General features: G+C 47.0%; 2 protein-coding genes across 12 annotated transcripts in view; both read right to left on the bottom strand.

The window, feature by feature from the left end:
• Positions 1-1,539: 1,539 nt before the first annotated feature.
• On the bottom strand, positions 1,540-13,437 carry STAC3 (SH3 and cysteine rich domain 3; the record flags this gene model as incomplete). Of its 2 annotated transcripts, none has more annotated exons than XM_080705161.1 (11): positions 1,540-1,762; positions 1,935-2,072; positions 2,151-2,202; positions 2,344-2,429; positions 3,227-3,273; positions 3,428-3,494; positions 8,312-8,409; positions 11,645-11,717; positions 11,925-12,022; positions 12,674-12,938; positions 13,369-13,437. In XM_080705161.1, 11 exons carry the CDS (start codon positions 13,435-13,437, stop codon positions 1,664-1,666), a joined length of 1,092 nt encoding a protein of 363 aa, XP_080561287.1. In that variant the 3' UTR covers positions 1,540-1,663. The 2 variants fall into 2 exon arrangements, with proteins under 2 accessions (XP_080561287.1, XP_080561288.1); XM_080705162.1 differs by having other exon boundaries at positions 11,660-11,717.
• A 3,885-nt stretch (positions 13,438-17,322) lies between these two features.
• R3HDM2 (R3H domain containing 2) overlaps positions 17,323-26,345 on the bottom strand; it is a gene marked incomplete at both ends in the record, with an annotated part of 72,892 nt that continues 63,869 nt past the window's right edge. For all 10 annotated transcript variants that reach the window (XM_080706261.1, XM_080706265.1, XM_080706263.1 and 7 more), the window contains 5 exons: positions 17,323-17,663; positions 18,887-18,971; positions 19,469-19,566; positions 21,392-21,539; positions 24,452-24,621. In XM_080706261.1, coding sequence (XP_080562387.1) covers positions 17,323-17,663; positions 18,887-18,971; positions 19,469-19,566; positions 21,392-21,539; positions 24,452-24,621 — 842 coding nt within the window. The remainder of the gene's footprint in view (positions 17,664-18,886; positions 18,972-19,468; positions 19,567-21,391; positions 21,540-24,451; positions 24,622-26,345) is intronic.

Raw genomic sequence — 26,345 nt, 5'->3', positions numbered from 1 at the left:
GGGGGTTTAAGTCCCTCAGACCCTTGTGAATAGAGGTGTCGGAGCCCGTGCCTCCCTGCACACTCTGGTGGCGGGTCGCGAGGACGGATGGAGGCAAAAGGTTGACTTGGGTGTGACTGGGGCACGTGCGGCCGTGACCGGCTCCTGTTCCAGTCCAAGCACGATGAAGGAGGGGAGGCCCAAGTCTTTTGGCCTGTCCCCGAGGCTGCTCCCCCAAGACATTGAGGACAACCAAGGGCAAAGGGAACAAGAAAACTACCCTGTTCCACAGCGAGATTTCTAGTGTGCTTCCCTACCCCCATCACACCTCAGCCTTCTGTAAGGAAGGGGAACGCACCCCCGTCCCGGGCCCTCCTCTCCCCAGCCCAGCTGAGCCTCTGCCCTCCCTCCGCCAGCAGCAGATGGTGCCCAGGCTCCCGCTGCCAACCTTGCTAGGCGGTGCCAACCTCAGTCCTGGCAGATAACGGGCAGACGAGAAGAGGAGCTTCTGGCTGGCCAGGCTGACCCTCCCCCACCCGCCATCAAGCCCAAGACTGTCCTCCTGCTCCACTCCAGCGACCACCCCAGGCTGCCTCTCACTGGTCCGCTCCCGGGTCCCCAATCTCCTCGTCTCCTTCTGCTCCCTTCCCCACACCTTCCCGCTCCTCGCCACCTGCCGCCCTGACCAGGGCCGGCGTATTTGCATATTTGCATATGCAAATAATAACATTTGCATACGGCGCGCCGCAGGGGGGTCTCCGAGAGAGCCGCTTAGCTGTCCGCCCCGCGTCCTCTCACTCGGTACCTGTCGGAAAGGGCTGGGGCAGGGGCCGCACGGGAGGGGTTAGCCCCCCCCCCCCAGGCCTCGCTCGCTCGGTTCCCGGAGGACCTAAGGAAGTGTTGCCATGGAGACGGCACGCACCCCGCCCCCTCCCAGGCCTAGGGTCTCAGGCTTGGTGTCTCTGGTTCTCTCCCCTTATCCACCCCCTCCAGCCGGTCCCCATCCCTCCACTCTCCAACCGAGATCTTGCATCGCCCCCTGGCGGCCCAGCTCGGCGCTGAGCCAGGTAGCGAAATGCAAGGGGACGCCCGCGGCTAAACCGTGAAGAGCGAGGGGGACCTGTCCTAGCACAGCTTATTCCCAGCCGCAGGGCACTAGGGTGGCGACTCCAGTCTGGCTCCCTTTTCTTTGCTGACAACAGAGACCTCGCCTAGCGGACGCACCTGTCTTCAGCCTCAGCCCAGAGGGGTCTCGGTTTCCCGATGGTGTGCAAGACTAAGATGTGGGACAGCTGAGGAAGAGTCTCCCTTTCCGTTGGCCTTCTTGTCCTCAAAAAACAAAGTTTTCTAATTTTTGTCAAAACTTTAATAAATTTGCAACATATGGCACTTCGTCCCCGCGACCCCCCTCGGCGCCGTCTAGTGGAGATGTATTTATTCTTTTCCAGCTCCCGCAGGATGGGCCCGAGGGGCTGCGCGGAGTACCAGGTATCCGAGGTCCTAGGCCAGGGGTGGGGATGGGGGCGGGAACCAGTCCCTTCCCAGCAGCCCCGCCACACTCCCACGGGTCTTCCCAACACTCCCCATCCGGCAGTCCAGTGGCTGCGGTCCCTTTCCTCCCCAACCTTCACTGGGCCCGCCCAGAATGGGGAGGGGTGTCTCCCGCCAGCAGAGGCCCGCACGCCTAAATCTCCTCCAGGAAGTCCGTAGGAAACAGCCCCACCTTGCGGCCGGTGTAGACCTTGACGTAGCCGCCGGCTTCGTCTCCTTTCTGCACCACGATCTAGAGGGTGAAGGGGTCAGGGAGTAGGAGAGGAATCAAGGCTGAAGACGGAAGCTGGCGAGCCCGGGGTTACAGAGGCTCTTCCTAGTCTCGTTAATGCGTTAAGATCTCGGAGGTGTATGGCCCTCTGGCGAGCATTCAGGCTGGGGTCGGGTTGGGACACCAGAGCTACCTGGTCCTTCTTGAGAGTGATCTGCCCTATCTCGCGGTTCCCAACGAAGGATCTCGTCACGCGGTGCACACGCTCTCCAGCCCGGACCCGAATGATGAAGTTCGGAGGGAAAAATCCGACCTTCTCCCCGATTTTCCCCTAAGGAAGATAAGAGAACCAATCAATGACTCTCCGGTTCTAGACTCAGCCCACCCCAACCCCAGCCGTCTCTCTTACCCGCCACCACTCCTCATTGGAGTCATCGATGACGGTGATCTTCTCCCCGGGCCTGGGAGAGGAAGGGTGCCCCTGATTCAGCCCAATGTGCTCCACCTCTGGGGTCCCCTCCCCTTGCCCTTCCCTCAGGGAGCCAAGCTCTCCCTTCTTCATTCGCCAGGGCTCCCCACCCCCTCCTCTGAAGGTCTCTCACGGGAAATCCAGATCGTCCTTCTCCAGCGCTTTGAACCGATAGAGAGCCACAAAGTAATGAGACTGCTGGAATCCAGGCTGCTTTTGCTGAGAGTGGAAGGGGTGATGAGTTTCAGGGCTCCTCTATTCCACATTCCCACACTGAGGAGCATTTTTGTTTTGTTTTTGGCGGCAATGAGGATTGAACCCAGTGGCATCTATCTCTGAACACCTCCAGCCCTATTTTTTATTTTTTTCGGTACTGGGGATGGAATCCAGGGGCATTCTACCTCCTAGCTACACCCCGGTCCTATTTTTGAGTGTGTGTGTGTGTGTGTGTGTGTGTGTGTGTGTGTGTAGTGGTACTGAGGGTGGAACCCAGGGGCTTTTCTACCTCCGGGCTATACTCCCAGGACTACTATTTTATTCTTTATTTGGAAACAGGGTCTCACTAAGTTGCTGAGAGCCTCACTAAGTAGCTGAGGCTGGCTTCGAACCTGTGCAATCCTCCTGTCTCAGCCTCCAAAGCACTGGGATTACAAGCGTGCGCCACCACGCCCGGCAAGTCTTTATATATTTTTGAAACAGGGTCTCACTGAGATTCGAAGGGTCTCACTAAATAGCTGAGGCTAGCCACCAACCCTGATCCTCCTGTCTCAGCCTCCCAAGTACCAGGATTACATGCGTGCTCCACCACGCCCCGGCTGAGGAGCATTCTTCAGACCATTAAAGCCAACTCCCTCCCAGGTCCCAGAGCGGCATTTGCTGCAGAAGGAGCTGGTCCTGGGGGCTCAACGGCAGCAATGCAAAGTGGGGGTGATGAGAACTTCGGCTGCAGAGGTCAGTGGTGTCAGACCTGGGTTGGGGAGGGGACTGGAGTCTTTGAAGGGAGAAAGGATTCTCACTTTGTCATCAGGTGTCTTCTCAGCCTTCTTGTCCCTTTCAGGGTTGCCTAGGATAGAAAATGTGGACAATTTGTCTCTGCCACCCCAGGGCAGCCCTCTTTCACTTGTGTCAGAAGGCTTCTTTTATCTCCAAATCTGGCCCACCCTTCGCCTCTCCACGCCCTGTGCCCACGCTCTGTGGATAGAGGGGGTGACACTCACCATCCTGGGGTTTGCCTTCCTCTGGCCTGGTGGCCTCTGGCTCCTCCTCCATCATGGCTGCTAGAGGCTGGAGGGGGCAGCAGAGTTAGAGAGATGCTGCCTTGGGAAGCCATGCTTTCTGGCTCTCGAGGAAGGCCAGAGAACTATAGAATAATAGAATCTCAGGGTTGGGTGGAGACTTGGGGGAAATACCTAGTCCAGCCTCTGCGAATGCAGGAACTTCCTTGAAATATGCTGGCAAGTAGGTATTGTATAAGTGCATAATGTGTAGCACATATTGTGTAAGTAGGTATTAGTAAGTACCTAAGCTTGAATGTAGCTAATGGCAGGGAATTCACTACCTTACCAAGTAACCCCACGAAGCTTGGAGGAAAGTCCTTATATTAAGCCTTTGTCAGTCCCTGTAATCTTTAGAACTGATCTTGATTCGCCCTCTAGAACTTTAAATGTGGGACAGATAAGGCCCTCTTAAATATCTGAGGACAGCAAGATGCCTTTTTTTTAAAGCTTTTCTTCTCTAATAATCTTTAGTCCCTTCATATCACCCCCATGATCCAGACTCCAGATCCCTCATTGTACTGTCTACCCTTAAAATATATCCAGTGTGAGGCCGGGCATAGTGGTGCACACTTGTAATCCCAGCGCTTGCGAGACTGAGACAGGAGGATTGCACAAATTCAAAGCCAGCTTCAGCTACTTAGTGAGGCTCTCAGCAACTTAGTGAGACCCTGTTTCCAAATAAAGTATAAAATGGGTTTGGGAGTATAGCCCAGAGGTAGAAAAGCCCCTGGGTTCCACCCCAAGTACAACTAAAAAAAAAAAAAAAAAAAAAAATCCAGTGTGTAAGACAAAAATAGGCAGCACAGTTTTCATAATTCCCTTAAAAGAATAAAACCCAATAGTGTGCTAGCCTTCCCAGACGCAGCTGAATCGCACTGGTGGTTCTTTTTTTTTTTTTTTTTTTGGTGGATATGGGGATGGAACCAAGGGGAATTCGACCTCTCAGCTACACCCCTGCCCTATTTTTTATTCCTTAATTTGAAACAGGGTCTCACTGAGTTGTGGAGGTCCTCACTAAGTAGCTGAGGCTGTCCGCTAACCACGATCCTCCAGTCTCAGCCTCCCAAATGCTGGGATTACAGGTGTGCACTACCACGCCCGGCTTACACTGGTAGTTCTTGTAAGTCCATGCCACAGAAGTCTGTGCCCAACCACCACTTCCTCCTCCTCCTCCTCCTCCTCCTCCTCCTCCTCCTCCTCCTCCTCCTCCTCCTCCTCCTCCTCCTTTTCCTTCCTTTTTTTTTTTTTTGTGGTACTGGGGGTGGAACCCAGAGGCTTTTTACCTCCGGGCTATACTCCCAGACCTATTTTTTATATTTTATTTTGAAAGTCTCAGCTTCCCAAGTACTTGGATTACAAGTGTGTATCATCATGCCCGGCTGTGCCCTACCACCTTCTCCTCCTCCTCCTCTTCTTCTTCCTCCTCCTCCTCCTCCTCCTCTTCTTCCTTTTTTTTGTACTAGGTACTAGGGGTGGAACTCAGGGACATTCTATCTCCAAGCTAAACCCCCAGCCCTATTATTTATTCTTTATTTTTTGAAACAGGGTCTCACTTAGTTGCAAAGGGCCTAAGTATCTGAGTCTATCTGTGAACCGCAATCCTCCTGTCTCAGCCTCCCAAATGCTGGGATTACAAGCATGTGCCACGCCACCACGCCCAGCAATGCGTCCAACCTTCTTAGCAAGTACTTTGTATCTTTTTTTTCCCCCTTAGGTACCAGCAATTGAACCCAGAGACACTACCTCTGAGCTACGCCACCAGCCCTTTTTATTTATTTTTAATTTTTTGCGGTACTGGGGGTGGAACCCAGAGGCATTCTACCTGTAAGCTACACCCCTAGTCCTATTTTTTATTCTTTATTTTGAAACAGAGTCTCATTGAGTTGCAGAGGGCCTCACTAAGTAGCTGAGGCTGTCCATCAACCGTGATCCTCCTGTTTTAGCCTCCCAAATGCTGGGATTATAAGCGTGCCCCACCACGCCTGGCTGCCTTTTTAATTTTTTTATTTTTAGTTATATATATATATATATTTTTTTTTTTTTGCGGTACTGGGGGTGGAACCCAGGGGGCTTTCTACATTCAGGCTATACTCCCAGACCTATTTTTTAGACTTTATTTGGAAACAGGGTCTCGCTATGTTCCGAGAGCCTCACTAAGTACCTGAGGCTGGCTTCGAACCTGCGTGATCCTCCTGTCTCAGCCTCCCAAGCGCGGGGATTACAAGTGTGCGCCACCACACCCGGCTGCCTTTTTTATTTTGAAACGGTTTCACTAAGTTACCACATGCTAGCTTCAACCTGTGACCCTCCTGACTCAGTCTTCCAAAGTACTGGGATTTCAAGCAAGGTGGGCCCTGACACACCAGCTGACAATGTATCTTTAGTTCTGTTTTTGTGCAGTTGATTTTTAAGTTTCCTTTCTTTCCTTTCCTTTCCTTTTCTCTTTCTTTTTTGGTATTGGAGATTGAACTCAGGGGCACCCTACTCCAAGCTACACTTCCAGTCCCATTTATTATTTATTTATTTAAAGTTTTTGGGTTTTTTTTGTCGTTTGGAACCGAGATCGAACCCAGAGTGCCACACCTGCAAAGCAGGATGTTTGCCACTGAGCTACATCCTGGCCCAAAATTATTTATTTATTTATTTACTTATTTATTTATTTATTATTTTCAGTACTGGGGATGGAACCCAGGGACATTCTACCTCCAAGCCACACCCCAAGCCCTATTTTTTTATTCTTTATTTAAACAGGGTCTCACTGAGTTGCAAAGGGCCTCACTTAGTAGTAGCTGAGGCTGTCCGTGAACTGCAATCCTCCTGTCTCAGCCTCCCAAATGCTGGGATTACAAGCTTGAGCCACTACTCCTGCCTCTTTTTTTTTTTTTTTTTTTTTTTTTTTTTCAGTACTGGGGATGGAACCCAGGGGCATTCTACCTTTGAGCTATAGCCCCAGGCCCATTTTTTTTTTTTTTTTTTGTGTGGTACTGGGGGTGGAACCCAGAGGCTTTTTACCTCCAGGCTATACTCCCAGACCTATTTTTTATATTTTATTTTGAAATAGGGTCTCACTAAGTTGCTGAAAGCCTCACTAAGCAGCTGAGGCTGTTCATGAACCATGATCTTCCTGTCTCAGCCTCCCGCATACTGGGATTATTTATTTATTTATTTATTTATTTATTTATTTGGTACTGGTATTGGGAATTGAACCCGAGGCTGGCCACAAACCTGGGATTTTTCTGTCTCAGCCTCCTAACCAAGTACTGGGATTACAAGCATGCGCCACCGTGTCTGGCTTGTTTGGCTATGAAATTTTTTTTTCCTTTTGGTGCTGGAGATTGAACTCGGAGGCATTCTTCCTCCAAGCTACCCCAACGCCACCTGATTTTTATTTCTTATTTGGAAACATGGTCTCACTAGGTTGTTGAGAGCATCTCTAAATTGCCAAGGCTTTTGAACCTGTGATCTTCCTGTCTCAGCCTCCCAAGCATTGGGATTACAAGCATGGGCTGCCACTCCCAGCCTAGCTATGGAATTTTAAATTGTTACTTTTGTCTTTTTCTTTGAGTCCAGAAGATTTTAAAATGTATTACTCAGTGTGTAGGTTTTCCCTCCTAACTTTTCCATAAATTTAATGATATAATTTATGTCTTCATCTGTACCAGTGAGAAAAAAACCACCATAAGTGAAGATCATGGACTAAATCATATTATAAGGCATCAGAAATCTCCCTGTTTGGGAGTTGGACACTCTTAAAAGACCAGGACCATCAAGTCCTGCTGTTTAATTTGAGAAATTAACCCGACTGTAACAATCATCCACATTAGTTCATCCTGGTTGTTCAGAAAGATATAGATTCTTGCCAAATTGTTACATGAGTCTATGACATTACCAACCTAGTATCTGTATTATAAAAGGAAATGAGAACCGGGCGTGGTGGCGCACGCTTGTCATCCCAGCCCTTGAAAGGTTGAGACAGGAGGATCGCACAGGTTCGAAGCCAGCCTCAGCTACTGAGTGAGGCTCTCAGCAACTTAGTGAGACCCTGTTTCCAAATAAAATATAAAATAGGTCTGGGAGTATAGTCCAGAGGTAGAAAGCCCCAGGTTCCACCCCCAGTACCACAACAATAAATAAATAAATAAATAAATAAATAAATAAATAAATAAATAAATAAAATAAAAGGAAATGAAAGCTGGGCATGGTGGCACATGCTTGTAATCTCAATACTTGAGAGGCTGAGACAAGAGGATCGCAGGTTCAAAGCCAGCCTCGGCAACTTAGGCTCTCAGCAACTTAGCGAGACCCTGTTTTCAAATAAAAACAATAAAAAACAGGTCTGGGAGTGTAGCTTGGAAGTAGAAAGCCCCTAAGTTCCATCCCTAGTATCACGAAAAGAGGGGGGATGAGGTTTCTTTTGGTCAGTAGATTTGTGTGTGTTTTGTCATCTGTAAGATGAATGGATCAGACCAGATGATCTTAATAGACACGTACATGGCTCTAGCATTCTCTGATTACTTGGCATGACAGATTCTCTTCCCCAAATTCAAAATCACAGCTCTTGCCTCTGTCAACTAGCAATGCCAAGGGCCTGGGGCCTGTGTGGCCTTCTTGTGGCGACTCTAACAACTTCAGGGGAGTTAAGAAGACATACTCTATGACAGGAGTTCCTAGCCTGACACCCATGGTGAGTTGCAGCAGCCCCAAAGCCCCCTAGAATTGCATGCACAAATGTTTCTGTTAGGTTATTTGCCATTTGGGGGGAAGAGGATCCATAGCTTTCATGTTTCCTTCCTGGGAGGGGCCCCAGTAGGGAGGTATGCTCACATTTTTCTTATCTGCCTGTCCCTTCTTCCGTTCCTTGTTTGCCATGATCACCCCAGTGCGCAGGGTTTCAAACACAGGGTCATTGCGATTGGCAGCAGCTAGCGGAAGAGGAGGAGAAAGAAGACATTACTGGGGAGGCAGAGAAAGGCTGGGAGGAAAGAGACCTCCTAAAGAAGAGAGAGATGGGACTGAGTAGTCAATCTCTCTCTCTCTCTCTCTCTCTCTCTCTCTCTCTCTCTCTGTGTGTGTGTGTGTGTGTGTGTGTGTGTGTGTGTGAGAGAGAGAGAGAGACAGACAGACAGAGACAGAGAGAGACAGAGAGAGAGACAGAGAGAGAGAGAGAAAGAGAAGGGCCAGATGGATAATACCTAGGTCATCAATCTATAAAAGGTTTTCAAATGATCACTGGAAGCCAGGCATAGTGGCACATGCCTGTAGTCTCAGGACCTGGGATGCTAAGATAGGAGGATTGCAGGTTCTAAGATAGCTTTAATAAGTAGTGAGACTCATCTATCTAGTGAGACTTTATTTCAAAATAAAAATAAAATAGCTGGGCGTGGTGGTGCACGTTTGTAATCCCAGCATTTGGGAGGCAGAGACCTGAGAATTGCGGTTCATAGGGAGCCTCAGCTACAAAGTGAAGCCCTTTGCAACTCAGTGAGACCCTGTTTCAAAATAAAGAATAAAAAATAGGGATAGAGTGTAGCTCAGAGGTAGAATGCCTCTGGGCTCCATCACTAGTACTGCAAAAATAAATAAATGAATAAATAAATAAACAAATAAAATAGGACTGGGGGTTTAGCTCAGAGGTAGAATGCCCCTGGATTCAATTACCAGCACTGCACACACATACAAATCACTGGAAAAGTAATGTGGTAGAGGATTACATGATATTGGAGAGGCAACATTGTTTATTTATTGAGAATTGGGGCATATTTGGTATCACTGTTCTCCTAAGGAGAACAGTGATACCAAACTGGGGTATCAGTTCTGTTGAGTATGTGTGAGCTGGGGTGCTACTACCAGTGGCACCCCATGGTTCGAGCTGTCCTCGAACCATGATCCTTCTGTCTCAGCCTCCCAAATGCTGGGATTACAAGGGTGCATCACCATGCCCAGCTCCAGCCCTATTTTTTTATTCTTTATTTTCACTCATGTTCCTCAGAGATAAACCTTTCCTCCAAATATTGACCAAATTGTCAATTAATACTTTTTTTTTTGGTGCTCAGGGTCATTCTACCTCTGAGCTACACCTCCATTCCTTTTTTTTTTTTTTTTTTTTTTTTTGGTGGTACTGGGGTTCCTGGAAGCCCTTCTACCTCCGGGATACACTCCCAGACCTATTTTTACATTTTTATTTGGAAACAGGGTCTCCTAAGCCAGCACGCGCGCGGCTGGCTTCGAACCTGCACGATCCTCCTGTCTCTGCCTCCCAAGCGCGGGGATTACAAGCGTGTGCCATCATGCCCGGCCATTCCTTTTTATTTTTATTTTGAAACAGGATCTTGCTAAATTGCTGAGGCCAGCCTTGAACCTGTGATCTTCCTGTTTCAACCTCCCAAGTACTAGGATTATAGGCATGTGCTACCATGCCTGGCTAATTAAAATGTGTGTGTGTGTGTGTGTGTGTGTGTGTTCCTGGGGACTGAACCACCTAGGGGCATTCTACCTCTGAGCTATACCCCCAGCCCTAATTTATTTTTTATTTGAAAACAGGGTCTTGTCAACTTGCTGAGAGCCTTGCTAAATTGCTGAGGCTGGCTTTGAACTTGTGATGCTCCTCTCTTCGCCTCCAATACTGGGATTATAGGTGTGTGCTACCATACCTGGCTAATTAATATATTTTTTAAGGGTTGTCAAATTAGGAACTTGCCCAAGATGTCCACAGCTTTTGGTTTGGCCTTGACTCAGGTATAACTCTGTAACAAAGATGAGGACAGTTTAGACTCTGTTCTTACGTGGAAATGGTTTTGCATAGCTGGGTAAAGTGGTGCAAGCCTATAATCCCAGTACTTGGGAGGCAGGGACAGAAGATTCACAGGGTTGAGGCCAGCCTCCACAACTTAGTGAGAACTTGTTTCAAAATAAAAGAATAAAATGGGGCTGGAGGTGTAGGTCAGAGATAGAATATCCCTAGGTTCAATCTCCAGTACCAAATAAAATAAAATAAGATAAATGGTTTTGCATGAGAAGAACACAGATTTTTGAAGCTAGTAGATTAAGTTTCAATCTTTACTTCTTCTAGCTACATGTAGTAACAGCTAAATCTTACTCCACTTGGTTATAAAAGTTGATTTTTTGGGGGGTCTTTTGCAGTACCAGAGACTGAAGCCAGGGACACTCTACTTCTGAGCCACATTCCCATCCCCCCCTTTTATTTCCTTGGTGGTACTGGGGATGGAACCCAGGGACATTCTACCTCTGAGCTATACCCCTAGACCTATTTTATTCTTTGTGTGTGTGTGTGTGTGTGTGGTTCTGGGGATGGAACCCAAGGCCATTCTACCTCCGAGCTACACCCCCAGCCCTATTTTTTTATTCTTTATTTTGAAACAGAATAAGTTGCAAAGGGCCTCACTAAATAGCTGAGGCTGGCCGCGAACCTTGGTCCTCCTGTCTCAGCCTCCTAAATGCTGGAATTACAAGCGTGTGCCACCATGCCAGGCTTATTTTGTTCTTTTATTTGGAAGCAGGGTCTCACTGAGAAGCAGATGGCCTCAGTAAGCTGCTGAGGCTGGCCATAAACCTGTGATCCTCCTGTCTCAGCCTCCCAAGTACTGAGATTACAATCATGTGCCACCACACCAGCTTTTTATTTTTTAATTTGAGACAGAGTCTCATTAAATTGCTGAGGCTGGCCTAAAATTTTTGATCTTCCTGTCTCATCCTTACAAGTAGCTAGGATTAATTACAGGTACACACCACAGTGCCTGGCTAAAACAGGGGAATGTTCATTGCATCCAAATGGCTAGAAAAAAATAGGCTGAGAAACTGGGAGTGATGGCACACCCCTATACTCCCAGTACTTGGAAGGTTGAGACAGGAGGATCATAGGTTTGAGGCCAGGTTCAGCAACTTCGGCCCTTGGTAACTTAGTGAGATATTGTTTTAAAAAAAAATAGGGCAGGGGGTGCAGTTTGGAGGTAAAATGCCCTGGGTTCAATCCCCAGTAACACACATACACACACGCATGCACACATGCATACACGCACGCATGAGGGAGACCTATAGGAAATAGAATGTTTCTGTTTTAGAAGCTGGTTTCCAAAGCTGAAGGTGGTGTGAAATCTCCGAGGCTTGCCCACTCCCTCAGGTCCCATATGGGGCACTTACAGAGATCTTTGACACAAGCGTACTGCTGGTTGCTGTAGAGTGGGGAGCTATAGGCCCGACGGAAACCAGGTGGCTGTGGGATGGGATGGGGGAAGCATTAGAGGTAGCAAGGTAGGGTTCAGCACCCTACTTCTCCCATGAGTGCTCATCCATTCTTAGGGTAATAGGGAGGCACTGAGAAAGAAAAAGCAGGGGAATGTGTGCGATGACCTGAGGTACCCGCAAGGGGTAGCTGGCCACAGGTATCCTCCCTTCTACTATCTCCCCAAAGCCTACTCACGATCTTGCCGAAGCATCTCTGCATCTCCACGTAGGACTGACAATGTTCATGGATGTTGGTTTTGCAGTTCTTACAGCGGAGCCCAAATTTGTTATTGACTTAGGAGAGGGAGAAGATTTAGGTAAGGTTCCGGCTTGCCTTTTCCCTTTGCACCACTGCAGCTACGCTAGCTCTGAGCCTCCCTCTTGTAGGACTCTACATACTCAATCCCTAGTCCTATTTGAGTGTGTGCGGGGGTACTGGGAATTAAACACAAGGGTGTTCTACCTCTGAGCTACATTCCTAGCCCTCTTTTATTATTTTTATTATTTTGCTTATTTATTATTTATTTATTTTTGGTGCTGGGGATTGAGCCCAGGGACTTTCTAACTCCAAGATATACCTCTAGACTGATTTTATTTTTTTATTTGGAAACTGGATCTCCTAAGTTGCTGAGAGCCTCACTAAGTTGCTGAGGCTGGCTTTGAACCTGTGACCCTCCTGGTTCAGCCTCCCAAGTACTGTGCCTGGCTTTATTTTCCATTTTGAAACAGGATCTTGCTAGAGTTGCTGAGGCTGGCCTCAAACCTATGATTCTCCTATCTCAGCCACCCACATACTAGAATTACAGGTACGCACCATCACACCTGACCCTCCTGGTACTTTCATAAGCTAAATCTTTGCATGGTCCACATATACTCCTCTCCTAAATCCTCTCCCCACACCCTGCCTTTGCCTTCATACTTTCTCTACTTCCCTTCAAGACTCACGCACAATCATCCGGGCACAGACATCACAGAACTTGGGCTTCTTAAAGAAGTGATCTTTGAATTTGTGGGGCTTGTCATTGACAAGCTTCGGAGGTTCAGGGGGTGGCTCTTCCTCCTCTTCTTCTTCCTCCTCTTCCTCATAGATGTAGTAGATGGGCCCACCCCCAGCTCCCACTGCCTCCCCATTGGCCTGGGGCTCTGGGGGAAGCTCCATCTCCTTTGTCCCTGGAGACCCTTTCCTGAATAACTGCTTCAGCCGCTGTAGCTGAGGGAGGGAATGAAGGAAACCCAGTGTTAAAAGGACCAGCACTCTCACTAGAGTAGATGGAGCTAAAGCTAATAAGCTATTTTCCTGGCCTGGAGCAGGCAATGTGCCCTCAAGATTAGGGGATTGGGGGCTGGAAATGCCAGGTAACATTATAACAATAAACAAGACATACACAGGTGAAATTATTTCAAGCATTTTTTTTTTTTTGCAGTACTGAAGATGGACCATCTACCTCTGAGCTACACCCCCAGCCCTATTTTGTATTCCTTATTTTGAAACAGGGTCTCAGTGAGTTGCAAAGGGCCTACTAAGTAGCTGAGGCTGGCTGCAAACTGCGTGTGCCACCACGCCCGGCCTTAAGCACGTTTCTTGAGATGTTATTATGGCTTCACAGCCTCCCACCCAGTGGTTAGAGGCCAAGACTCACCCCACTTTGCGGAGTCTCTGCTGGGAAGGAGGGCTTAGGGGACCCTTCCAGCACCTCCTTTTCTGTCATCCTGCAAGAGGTTGGACCCCACTGTGAAATCTAATCTCTGCCATTCTTCCCTCCTTTATTCCTATCCCTTGAAGTAGGTTGGTTCTTGAAGGGGAAGATTTGGTTAGACAAAGATTTCTTGGCAGGTCTTATGAACAGAAAGATTCCATGGAGGCCCAGATAAAAGAAGAAAAAGAAAGAAAAAAAATCCCACAGACCAAAGAACCTCCCAACCAGCTCCTCACACTGATCCCAGCCTTCCACCAAAGCTGCTTGGTTGCTGGATTCTCCTACAGGTACTCATGAGCAAGAGAGAATACACACACCCTCCTCAAGGGGTGTGATGTGTGTCCTGGAGTGCATGCATAAAGGGGGAGACATTTGCTTTCCCCTCTTTCCTGAGACCTGGGGCCTATGCCTAGTTCTGTCCCAGCCTGCCTCAGGCTTCAGCTATTTTAAGTTTTCAAAGTAATATGAGCCTTTCCTTTCCTTACTACTCCGTTCCCTGCCCCCCCATCCTAGCTCATCCTGAAGTACAATAACACTCTCACTTCTAAAACCCAAACTACTCACAGACAAGGAGAAAAACGAAGAAGCTGAATTAACTACAGACTGGTGAACTGTGGGATGAGCAGTCCCGGAAATGAAAAGAGGATGAAGAGGCAACTTACGTTTGGGATTCCCTGAATCAGCCCACAGTCTTTGGAGGGAAGAGCGAGCCCCCAGGGCCTTGATAATGGTGCTGCGGGAGGACTGGTCCTCTTCCTTGGGGGCTGAGCCCCCCCAGCCCCTCTGTACTCACACTGGCTATTCAGATCGTATTTGTAGGCCTCCTAGCCTCTTGCCTTAGTGTCAGAACTGGAATGACAGGGCTAGAGGAAAGTGGACAGCTGAACTGCACAGCTGACATGGAGAAATTGGACACGGGGAGACCTGGGCAGGGCTGGACCCTAACTCCTCCCATCCCCCAGGGTTGCTTTCCCCAATTCTTCATCTATGGTGAGCAGGTCAGTACTGGCTATTCAGAAAGGGGGCAGTTTTGCTCATACTACATACTAATTTCTGGGGATTTTAGATGTCTTATGATGCAGTCAAGATGAATTGTAAACAGATTTTCTCAAGGTCCAAATGCCTCCCCAGTTCTACCCTCCCTAGGCTACTTTAGCAACTAGACTTGTCTTCTCAGCCACTGTCTTCTTGGGCCATATATTTATAGCTTCAAGCATCGATCTAACTGCAAGCTTTTTGGCTAGGAAAGGGCTGGAAACTGGTGAGGAAAGGATAATTTGAATTCTTAGAGCTTGCCTATCAAACTCATTAGGTTGGTTTCTCATCTATGGGTAGTTGGGGTATGTTCTAATCCTGTAAGGCAATCAAGAATATGCAGTGCTGCTTTGTTTCTTTTCAGTTCCCAGACACCGTTCCCTCTATTCCTCTAAAATCTTGTCCTCAGGGTGATGGGAACCGTTAGACCTAGTCATATTTATTTATCCATTTATTTATTTTCTTGTGGCTCTGGGGATGGAACCCAGGGGCATATGACCTCCGAGCTATTACCTCCTGCCCATTTTTTTGCTCTTTATTTTGAAACAGGGTCTCACAAAGTTGCAAAGGGCCTCACTAAGTAGCTGAAGCTGTCGCAAACTGCAGTCCTCCTGTTTCAGCCTCCCAAATGTGGGGATTACAAGCATGCGTCACCACGCCTGGCCTTAATCTTTATTTTGAAATAAGGTCTCAATAAGTTGTGGAGAGCCTCACAAGTTTCCCCAGGCTGGCCACAAACCTCTGATCCTCCTGTCTCATCCTCCCAAGTACTGATATTACAAGTGTGCACCACCATGCCCTGCTCTGCTACACCTATTTAATAGTACTGATGGGTTTGCATCTGAGGGGCCCCGGGGAGTGAGAGTATAATGGTCAGGTAGAGATGGATCATAGACAAATTATAGCTGCTTTCTGTAGGGAGGTTTTTTTTTTTTTTTTTTGAGGGTCTGGGGTTGGAACCCAGGGGCACTCAACCTCCCAAGCTACACCCCCTGCCCTGTTTTTTATTCTTTATTTGAAACAGGGTCTCACCAAGTAGCTGAGGCTGTCCGCGAACTGTGATCTTCCAGTCTCAGCCTCCCAAATGCTGGGATTACAAGCGTGCGTCACCACTCTCAGCTTCCTAAACCATTTCAATTCTCTGATTCCACCTCCCACATTTGATGTCCCAATATATAAACTGAAAGGCCAAGGAGATGGCTGGCATTATCTTACAGGGCAACAGGTTATTCTATTCTTTGGGCTGTGGCATGGCTGAAAGAGATGTTGGAGAAATGCAATGGAGAGGTGGTAATGTAGTGTGCTCTATCCTTGTATCTGTGGGAAAGGATCACACTGGAGGATGGGTCAGACAAGGTCTTAGAAATACAGCTACCCAGGTCTATATACAGCTATACAGTACCAGGACAATGTGCTTTGTTACTAACATCCACTGCCCTTCACTCTAAGGGGTGGGAGAAGTTGAAAGGGGACACAGAATAGGTTTGAATCTGTAGGTTCTTTGATGGCATTGCTCTGACAGGCTATAGGATTATAGGGATAGCCTTGAGAGTCCCCAGATACAGGAGCAGTTCCATCTTGCAAGTGGGTGACTTCTGTTCTTCACTCTTCTTTAGCTGCACAGGACAGAAACTGCCAAGCATGCCTGTATGACACAGCATCTTGGCACTGAGAATTCAGTTGATATAGCTTTTATTGTAGAACCCAATCTTCTGTTTTTATGATTAAAGGCACCAGTTCCCTATCCCTGAAGGGTTTTCAGAAGATTAGATAGCCAGGAATGAGGCCAGCATCTCAACTCAGTTCTGGATTTCACTCACTGCTCCCCAGCTCAGCTGCAAAGGCCTTAAATGAGTATCAGAATTAATGGGCTGGAAGGGAACTCTGACGTGGATACGGAGGTCCAGAGTCGAGAAGTGATGTGCTCGACAAGTCACAATTTATAGTAGAATTTCAAGAGTGCCAAATCACAGAGAACCAGCCTTCTACTCTAAGTGTGTACAGGGGAGTGTGGGATGGAAAAAATGTTAGCAAAATAGATGCACACATGCTGGGCAAAGCCATCCCAACCTAACAAAGCTTCCAACAGCTGTAGGGCTGTACTTCCCCAGGGCTTCCAGCCCCACCCACACCCAGGCAGCAACAGAGAAACAGTGGCTGATGTCAGTGACAGAGGTTTTTTTTTTTATATTTAAAAACAAAACCAACCTCCTCCCAAGTAGTCCCCCAAACAAACAAACAAACAAACAAAAAAGACCAGATTAAATAAAAATTTACAATGAATATACCCAGCAAACATCTGTATGTGCAATTAAATACTGTGTCTGTTACTGCGGCACAAACCTCAAACAAACAATATACAAGTGTTCTAGGGGTGGGGGGTCCCAAGTTTTAACTTTGTGGGGCTTGGGGAGACAAGATGAGGGAAGTAAGAGAATGAGAAAATCAATTTTGTTTTTCTTAATTCTGTCCATATAAATATATTCATAAAGACCAAAAAAAGGAGAGGGAGCATGGGATGGTAAGAACTAGGAGAAGAATGGAGTGTGAGAACCTCCCAATTCTATCTGACCTTAAAATATGAAAGAAATTTATCCCATGGTGGAAGAAGATATTTTAAAAAAATGATAGAAGAGGATGGGAAGGAGAGGGAAGCAGAGGGAGACATCAGAGAAGAGGGGACTATGGCAGGGGTGTAGCAAGGAGTCCTGTGCCAGGGTGAGTCTGTTTCCCTCTTCATCCCTAATGCCGGAGGCTCCATTTTGGCCTCTGTCTTGCTCTTTCCTGGGTCTGTCCCACCTTGGCCTCCTCCACCCTGCCCCTGCCCCTGCCCCACTGTGCCGGTTCCTTCCCTTCCTCTGTTTATTGGGAGCTGGCTCGCTCTAGGATCCGCAGGTCATAGTTCTTTTTGGCCATTCGAAGTTTGAAGCGACTCACGGAGTTGTTGAGGCGAAGGGAGGCATTCTGGGCAGCCAGGGGGCTGGGGAACACAGCCACGATGGTGTACAAGGCAGCGAGGTCCGAGTGGCGGCCATTCTCGGCAGTCCCACTGTTGTCCCCCCCGCCCCCACTAGGCAGCCCTTGAGCATCCTTGAGCCACTGGATCTTGGCGCCAGACATGGCAAGCTGAGTGAAGAGTTTGTCTGCTTCAGTACGGGTGATGCCCTCAGGGAGATCTGTCACCTCCAGCACCCGCCCTAGGACTGAAAGGGAGGAGAGGACATGGTTGTGAGAGGTAGAGTAAGGATGGGACAGTGGCTAGGCAAAGAAATATCTGCTAAGTCTGTACAGTGTCTTCAAAAGCCTCTTTCCTCTACTTTTCTTTTGACTCTAATCAGGGAAACTTTTTGTGTGTGGTACTAGAGGTTGAATTCAGGGCATTCTACCTCTGAGCTACACCCCAGACCTATTTTATTTTTATTTTGAAACAGGGTCTCGCTAGGCTGAGTCTCACTACTTGCTGAGGCTGTCCTTGAACCTGCTATCCTTCTATCTCAGCTTCCCAAGTACTGGGATTACAGGCGTACAACACCAGGCCCAGACTTAGGAAAACTTAAGAGGGGGAAAATGAACCTTTCTCTTCTAACTTAGAGATGTAGGCAAGAAGGGCCTGAGAAACAAAATCCAAGCCTATGACTCATATCTCAGTTCTCTCACAGGGTGTCACTGTTATGAAAGAAATGTGCTGTTATTGATGATATTTATACTAAAGCTAGTTGATCAATCTGAATCATATTCCACAGTTCCCTTTCCACTCAGAGGCTGGCCCAAACAGAGTCTTCCTTCTTTTTGGTACTAGGAATTTAACCCAGATGTGCTCTATCTTTGAGCTACATCCCCAGCCTTTTTTGCTTTTTATTTTGAAACAGGGCTCACCAAGTTGCTGAGAGTGGTCTCAAACCTGCGATCCTCTTTTCTCAGCCTCCCACATACTGAGATTGCAGGCATGCACCACCATACCCAATTAGATTCTTCTTATAGAAGTCTGTTTTCTTTCCTTTCCTGTTCAGCCAACTGCTGCAGTTAGGGGATCCCAAAAGACCTTGCATGTCTTGCATGAAAGTCTGCAGCAGGAGAGTTACTCTGCTGTGTTCTCTGTCAAGTCTCCAAATCAGGTCTAGGACTACCAAAGGTAGACATCCTGGATTAAAGCCAGGACTGTGTCCAGGAGGCTGTTGGCTATTAAGAGGCTTATCAACTTCTGTCCTTAGGCTATTCACAATTTTAACCATGATATATGACAGACCTTGGATGGCTTGGTAAGGGTGACTGAGATCTTCACTTCTCTAGCTTGCTTACTCTTGAGCACAAAGGGGCACATTTCCACTCTGCACTCTAAGCTGGCTTTCCCACCCATCCTAGGCTGAGCATGAAGGACTGGTCAGCTGGGCACTTTCTCTTAGGGATTCAGCATTTTGCCACTCACCAACATCTGCTGTCCCCAGGTCAGTGGAGGCAGATTTGAGCGTTTGTCTCTTGCCCCGGTTTCCATGCTTCAGTCCACTCTGTCCCTTTAACATTGGAAAGATAACTTTCACCCCAAGTAAACAACACTGACTGCTTTGTGTCCCAATGTCTGCCTGAGAGACTGAGTAGTAGCACCCAACCCTGAAGACTTCAAGACTAGCCAGGGGGCCACTGAGAAATAAAGAGCCCCTCTCTCTTGGCACTCCATGGCTGGGTAGGAGTAATGAGTATAGCAGGGTAGGGGTTGAATCCAGGGGCATTCTACCTTCAAGCTACATCCCCATCCCTATTTTTTATTTTGAAAGAGGGTCTCACTGAGTATTGGAGGGCCTCACTAAGTTGCTGAGGCTGGCTATGAACCTGCACTCCTCCTGTCTCAGCCTCCCACGTACTGGGATTACAAGTGTGCACCACCACGACCGGCTGGCTTTGTCCATTTTGTGTTGTCTCCTGGTTGGAGATAACCCAGATGGTTGGAGCAAGTATGGTAGAGATGGGGCCCTGATAAGAAGGGGAGTTTGATGATGGTGGACACCCTTACCTGGTGCACTGTGTAAGTTGACTGGCTGTGAAGCAATGGAGGGCAGATGGACAGATTGTACTGTAATGGCTGGCCCAAGAGGGAGTAGCGCCCATCACCTATGGAATAAGAGCCAACAATTTTTTTTTTTTTTGGTACTGGGGATTGAACCCAGGGGCATTCTACCTCTAAGCTACACCCCCAGCTCTATTTTATTTTTATTTTGAAATAAGGTCTTGCTAGGTTGATGAGAGTGAGGCTGTCCTCATACCTGCAATTCTCCTGTCTCAGCCTCCCAAGTACTGGAATTATAAGCGTGTGCCACCATGCCCAGCAAGTCAATGGTTTTCCAGCAGCTTAAGCTTCATGGTATGGCTACTGAGACTTCAGGGGGATTTGGAGATGGAGAGCAACACTGAATACTATTCCTACCTTTTCTATGATGGGAGTGTCCATGTGACTGATTTAAGAGTTGTCTCTTCCTACACCTCTTGCCTAATTAGCTATATTTCACAAATAGAGCTATTAGGTCCCCTCACCCTTGAAGAAGTGTTTTTCAGTTATAAACAAAAGGTCCTATAGAAATTAATAACAGTGAAGAAACCTATAGACTCTTATGAATGTCTTTTATCTCTTATACAGATTCTGCTCAATCCCAAACCCAAGTTTCTGACTCATGTGAGAGGCAAAAAATGTACGGTGGACAAGAATACAGACTTGGTCTAGACTGCCTGGGTTAAAGTACTGGTGTGTTACTGAAAAGGTGATGTTGCGATGTTTCCCCTTCTTTAGTGTTGCTGGAAAGTTAAATGAATAAAAGACATGCAAAGAAGTTACAACAATGCCTGGCAAATATTAAGCACCACACCACACTTGTTTTCCATTACTGATAAAATATTATATTTCAGAGTGCTTTACAATTTCTTTTTTTTTTTTTTGGGGGTGGTACTGGGGTTGGAACCCAGAGACTTTCTACCTCTGGGCTACACTCCCAGACCTATTTTCTATTTTATTTGGAAACAGGGTCTCACTAAGTTGCTGAGAGCATCACTCAGTAGCTGAGGCTGGCTTCGAACCTGTGCGATCCTCCTGTCTCAGCCTCCCAAGTGTGGGGATTACAGGTGTGCGCCACCAGGCCCAGCCAGAGTGCTTTACAACTTTAAAACCATATTCTGATCTTATTTTTATATTGCATGTGACAGCCAAATCAGAAAGCAAATAAGACTATTCCCATTTTATATGTAATCAATCCTATTTTATAGATTGGAAAATTAAAGTCTAGTTTTTAGTTTAAGCAACTTGCTCAACATCACAGAGTTAACTTGTGGTGAAAAAGGAATCTAAGTCTTTTTTTTTTCCTACTGGGAATTGAGCCCAGGAAGACATGTCTGTTCTACCTCCAAGCTATAGCCCCAGCTCTTTTTATTTTGTATTTTGAAACATTTTACAAATTTGCTGAGGGCCTCACTTAGTTGCTGAGGCTGCCTCAAACCTGCAATCCTTCTATCTCATTCTCTCAAGTATTAGGATTACAGGCATGTGCCACCATGCCTGAAAGAACCCAAGTTTTAATCTAAACCCAGTGTTCCCTGTTCTGAAATCATCCTGTTCTGCCACAGCCCCATATCCCTCAGACTCAGTATTAATGTTAGGTTAAACTCCTTAGTTCATTAGAAAGCTTAGTTAATCCCTTTTGCCCAGTTCTTTTTACCCTACTTGATGGTGAAGTATGTAAAGAAGGGCTGGAGTAAGTTAACTAAGGGCAACACTAGAGAGGGGGAGGTGTCCTTGCTTCAAAGACGGATGTCAAAAGGAAACTACCTGCCAGAACTGGATAAGCTACACTGGTTCCCTGTCTGTTGCTGCCCTTCAAGCTCCCCACTCTCAGGAATAGGAATGAACAAGATGAATTCCATAGCACCCAGTCTTAATCTAGCCCCCTACCCTGTGCTGGACCCCCAGGGCGGGGGAACTGTGTGAGGACAGGCAGGGGACTGAGTCCTGTGCAGACACTGCTGAGGCTGGTTACAGGAGAGGGTGCTGGAGACTGGGTAGGAGATGTGACAGGGCTGCTGCTCATTTGTGTGCTGGCCTATAGAAGAGAGAAGCACATATCACATAAATACCACACATTATTCTCTGCATATTTCTATGGCTTGTCTTCAAATTCACCTCTCAGGAAATTAGTTTCTCTTGTGAACTCTGCCAAAATCAGACAGCTCCTTCAAACTGCCTTCCTGGCCCTTAATTAGTTTTTTTCTTTTTGGTATTAGAGATTGAATCCAGGGGCATCCTACCTGAACTATATCCTCAGCCCTGTTTCATTTTTTATTTTGAGAGCTTGTTTGGAGGTTCTAGAAGGGAAGCTAGACCCTTGACCAAAGACCAGTCCTCTTCTCTTTGGGGAAGGTTGTTCTCTTCGACCAAGGGTGCAGCTTCGGGAGGAATGTACATGGAGCAGTGAGGGAGGAAGGAAGGGGACAACTGCCTAGCCAGCCAGATCAGCGATCAGCTAAATCAACCCTGACAATCAGTGGGGTGACAGATGTCATAGCCAGATCGCCCTCACATCTGTTTTTTTTTTGTGTGTGTGTGTGTGGTACTGGCAATAGAACTAAGGGGCATTCTATCTCCAAGCTATACCCTCAGCCCTATTTTTTTATTCAATTATTTTGAAACAGGGTCTCACTAAGTTGCGAAGGGCTAAGCCACAAACCTATAATCCTCCTCTCTTGGCCTCCCAAATGCTGGGATTATAAGCATGTATCACAAAGCCCAGCTTCTCATATCCATTATTTTTTATTCTGAAACAGGGCCTCACTAAGTTGCTGAGGCTGGCCACAAACCTGTGATCCTCCTGTCTCTGCCTCAGCTGAGGCATGCTGTTAACCTGTGATCCTTCTGTCTCAGTCTCCCAAGTACTGGGATTACAAGCATGCGCCAACACACTGGCCTCACTATTTATTTATGACAAATATTCCATATCTGCAATTCTCTTCAGCCAGAAATTCTTTGAGATGATGCCAATGACCTTGGTTACTGGGAGAATGGAATCTGACTCACCCATCCTGCCAGTTGTTAGGAAAAGAAGGACAAGGGACGTGGCTCAACAGTATAAAGATAAAGTTTCATCTATTTATTCATTTTTAAATTTGTTTGTTTTTTTGTGGCACTGGGGGTGGAACCCAGGGGCTTTTCTACCTCCGGGCTATACTCCCAGACCTATTTTATACTTTATTTGGAAAAAGAGACTCACTAAGTTGCTGAGAGCCTCACTAAGTAGTTGAGGCTGGCTTCGAACTTGTGTGATCCTCCTGTCTCAGCCTCCCAAGTGTGGGGATTACAAGCGTGCACCACCACGCCCGGCTGATGCACGCTTTTAATCCCAGTGTTTGGGAGGCTGAGACAGGAGGATCACACAGGTTCGAAGCCAGCCTCAGCTCAGCTACTTAGGCTCTCAGCAACTTAGTGAAATCCTGTTTCCAAATAAAATATAAAATAGGTCTGGGAGTATAGCCCGGAGGTAGGAAAGCCCCTGGGTTCCACCCCCAGTACCACCAAAAAAAAAAAAAAAAAGCGTGCATTACCATGCCTGGCTTGTTTGTTTTTGTTGGCAATTTACATCCCCAGCCCTGTTTATTTTTTGTGGTACTGGGGATTGAACCCAGGGGCATTCTTCCTCTGAGCTCTACCCTCACCCCTACTTTTTATTCTTTATTTTGAAATATGGTCTCACTGAGTTGCAAAGGGCCTCACTAAGTAGCTGAGGCTGTCTGTGAACTGTGATCCTCCTCTCTTAGCCTCCTGAGTGCTGGGATTACAAGTGTGTGCCATGCCCAGCTCTCAGCCCTTTTTTTTTTTTTTTTTTTTGTGGTACTGGGGGTGGAACCCAGAGGCTTTTTACCTCCAGGCTATACTCTCAGACCTATTTTATATTTTATTTGGAAATACGGTCTCACTAAGTTGCCGAGAGCCTCACAAGTAGCTGAGGCCTGGCTTCGAACCTGCGCGATCCTCCTGTCTCAGCCTCCCAAGAGCAGGGATTACAAGCATGCGTCACCATGCCTGGCTCAGCCCTATTTTTAAATCTTTATTTTGAAACAGGATCTCACTAAGTTGCAGAGGGCCTCACTAAATACCTGAGGCTGGCCACGAACCTGCCATCCTCCTGTCTAAGCCTCCCAAGTATTGGGATTATAAGTGTGCGCCACCACACTTGGCTATAACACAGCATTTTAAATATTATTTTTCGTGTGTGTGATGTTGGAGATGGAACCCAGGGCCTTTTTCATGTTAGGCAAGAGCTGTATACTACTGAGATACAACCCCAGCCCTTCCACTTAAAAATTTTTTTTCTGAGCATTTTCTAGAATATATTTCTCTTGCTACCTTAGGTATTAGGTTCTTTAAAAGAGGATGCTTCTCAGCCAGACATGGTGGTACATGCTTGTAATCCCAGCATTTGGGAGGCTGAGACTAGAGGATCGCAGTTTGCGGCCAGCCTCAGCTACTTAGTGAGGCCCTCCACAATTTAGTGAGACCCTGTTTCAAAATAAAGAATAAAAAATAGGACAGGTGGTGTAGCTTGGAGGTAGAATGCCCATGGGTTCCATCCCCAGACCCACCCAAAAAAAAAAAAAAAAAAAGAGGATGCTTCACTTGTATTTCTTTTTTTTTTGTTGTACTGGAGATTGAGCCCAGGGGCATTCTACCTCTGAGCTATACCCCCAGACCTATTTTTTATTCTTTATTTTGAAACAGGGCTTCACTAAGTAGCTGAGGCTGGCCAAAAATTTGTAATCCTCCTGCCTCAGCCTCCCAAGTACTGGGACTACAAGTGTGCATCACCACACCCGGCCTCTTGCATTTCTTGTGTTTCTCTCCCAATGTGTAAAAAGAGGCTCCAACTCAGTAAATAACAAGGATTGCTCCCTGGGAAGAATCTTGTTCACTCTCAGTTGGAGGATTCACCTGAGGGTTGGAGGACTCAGTTGGAGGACTCACCTGAGTGTTACCATCAGGATTGTACAGGTCTCCAGGCTTCTGACTCCGCTGGTCCATGCTATAATATTTACAGTGATTCCATGGGACCATAGATGGGTTCTGGGGGGTTTGGGGTCCATTAGGAACATTCAGCTGCATGACCACCACACCTGGTCCTGAAGGTGACACTCCTGAGTGGCAGGAAGAAAGCAGTTGGTTGAAAATTCAAACAATATTTTGGTCTTCCAGTTAGCCCTAATGGGAAAGCCAGTAAGCAAATCCATCACTTGCTTCAGGGTCATTTAAGCTGTGTCCTGCCAGGAATATGAGATGGTTCCTGATTTGGCTTCTGACTCCCTTTCTCCACACTAGTGGAAGCTTAATGGAAGGGAGATAAACCCTAGATGCCAATGCTTGCCTAGCCTTCACTGGGCAAGGGGCACTTTAGTGTGATTGGCAAAAAAAACAAAAACACAAAACCAAAAAACAACTACTCCATTCTGTCAGAACTGGGCATTACCAAATACCCAGGTCAGATTGCCCAAATGTCTGGGCATGGTCCAGGTGTTGGTCTGGGCATGGGCAAAGGTACAGACACATGAGAGCCTTTTTGGTAAGGGCAGCAGATAAGTCAGCAAGCTCTGATCATTCTGGAGAAGATACATTAGCTTCACTAAACCAGATCTCAGGAATACCTCTTGGTCAAAGGTGAGGTGAATTGGAAAACACTTTAAGCAGAGGGATGGTATGCAAAGGTATGTCATATTCAGGAAATCACAAATGATTCAAGGTGCTAGGACATAGGGGTATATAGGAGAACAGTAGGAGATGAGATGTGTTCATGAAACAAACATTTATTGAACAATTACTATGTGGCAGTCCTCAGGCTGAGCACTGAGTATTCAACATACAAGCCCGGTTCCTGCCCTCCTAGAAGGGACAGTCTATGAAAAAGTCAAATATTAAACAAACAGCTGATATCAGGTATGAAGTACATTCTGGTAAGATGCCTGGACTTTATCCTGGAGGTTGGAAAGCTAATCCAAGTGGCTGAATGTAGGATGGTGAAATGGCAAAAAGACCCTCTAGGAAGCTCCTGAAACAAATGAGGAAGTTCTGAATGAGGGCAATGCCAGAGGCAGATAGTGGGAACATTCTCTGAATGCTACAACAATAGGTTCAGGTGACTGGATGTGATCCCAAAGTTCTGGCACTGGTAACCAGGGAGGGCCTCACCCATTCACAGGACGGAGGAAGGAAAGGGCACAATATTAAGTCTTAAATTTCTCTTACAGTAAAAACCAAGGTGGGGAGTCAGGGAGAAGCACTCTGATGGACAGTCTCTGTTAGGAGAGACAGGCAGGGCTGTTTCCCAAAAAGAGATAATCTAGTCTGAGGGTTTACTCTTGACCTCTCAGGCTAAATCCCATTTGAGGTGAGTTGGCGTGTGTGTGATGGTGAAGTGAGAGCCAGGAAGTACTAGCTTGAAAACCTGCTGCAATGCTGCTGTTTTCATGGTTGGATACTCTGGGGCTGCCACTGCTGCTGCCACCACATTGCTTTCTATGATGGGAAATGTTGTAGCTTCTGCCCTGGGCACCAGTCATGCTGGGAGGTGAGTGTGATTGCTTTTCTCAGGCAGTATTGGTCAAAGGAAAAGAGAAGAAATGGCAGGAGGCCTGAAAGAGCTCAAGAGAGACAACAACTATCAGATCCTATTCTCTACCCAATTTGTGTCCCCTCTTCATCCAATCAGAGAACAAAAATACTCACAGCAATAGGCTCAAATCTCCCCATCCCCTGCCAATGGAGACAGGGTATTCATCAGTATGGCTTGTAGAAGGGCCACAGGAAAATTGCAGTTGTGGAGTATCATGCATTTAACAACTCTTGCCTTACTATACTTGCTCTGGGC

Source organism: Muscardinus avellanarius (genome assembly GCF_963383645.1).
Source record: "Muscardinus avellanarius genome assembly, chromosome: 11".
Lineage (NCBI taxonomy): Eukaryota > Metazoa > Chordata > Mammalia > Rodentia > Gliridae > Muscardinus > Muscardinus avellanarius.
This window is presented reverse-complemented; position numbering and strand designations above follow the sequence as displayed.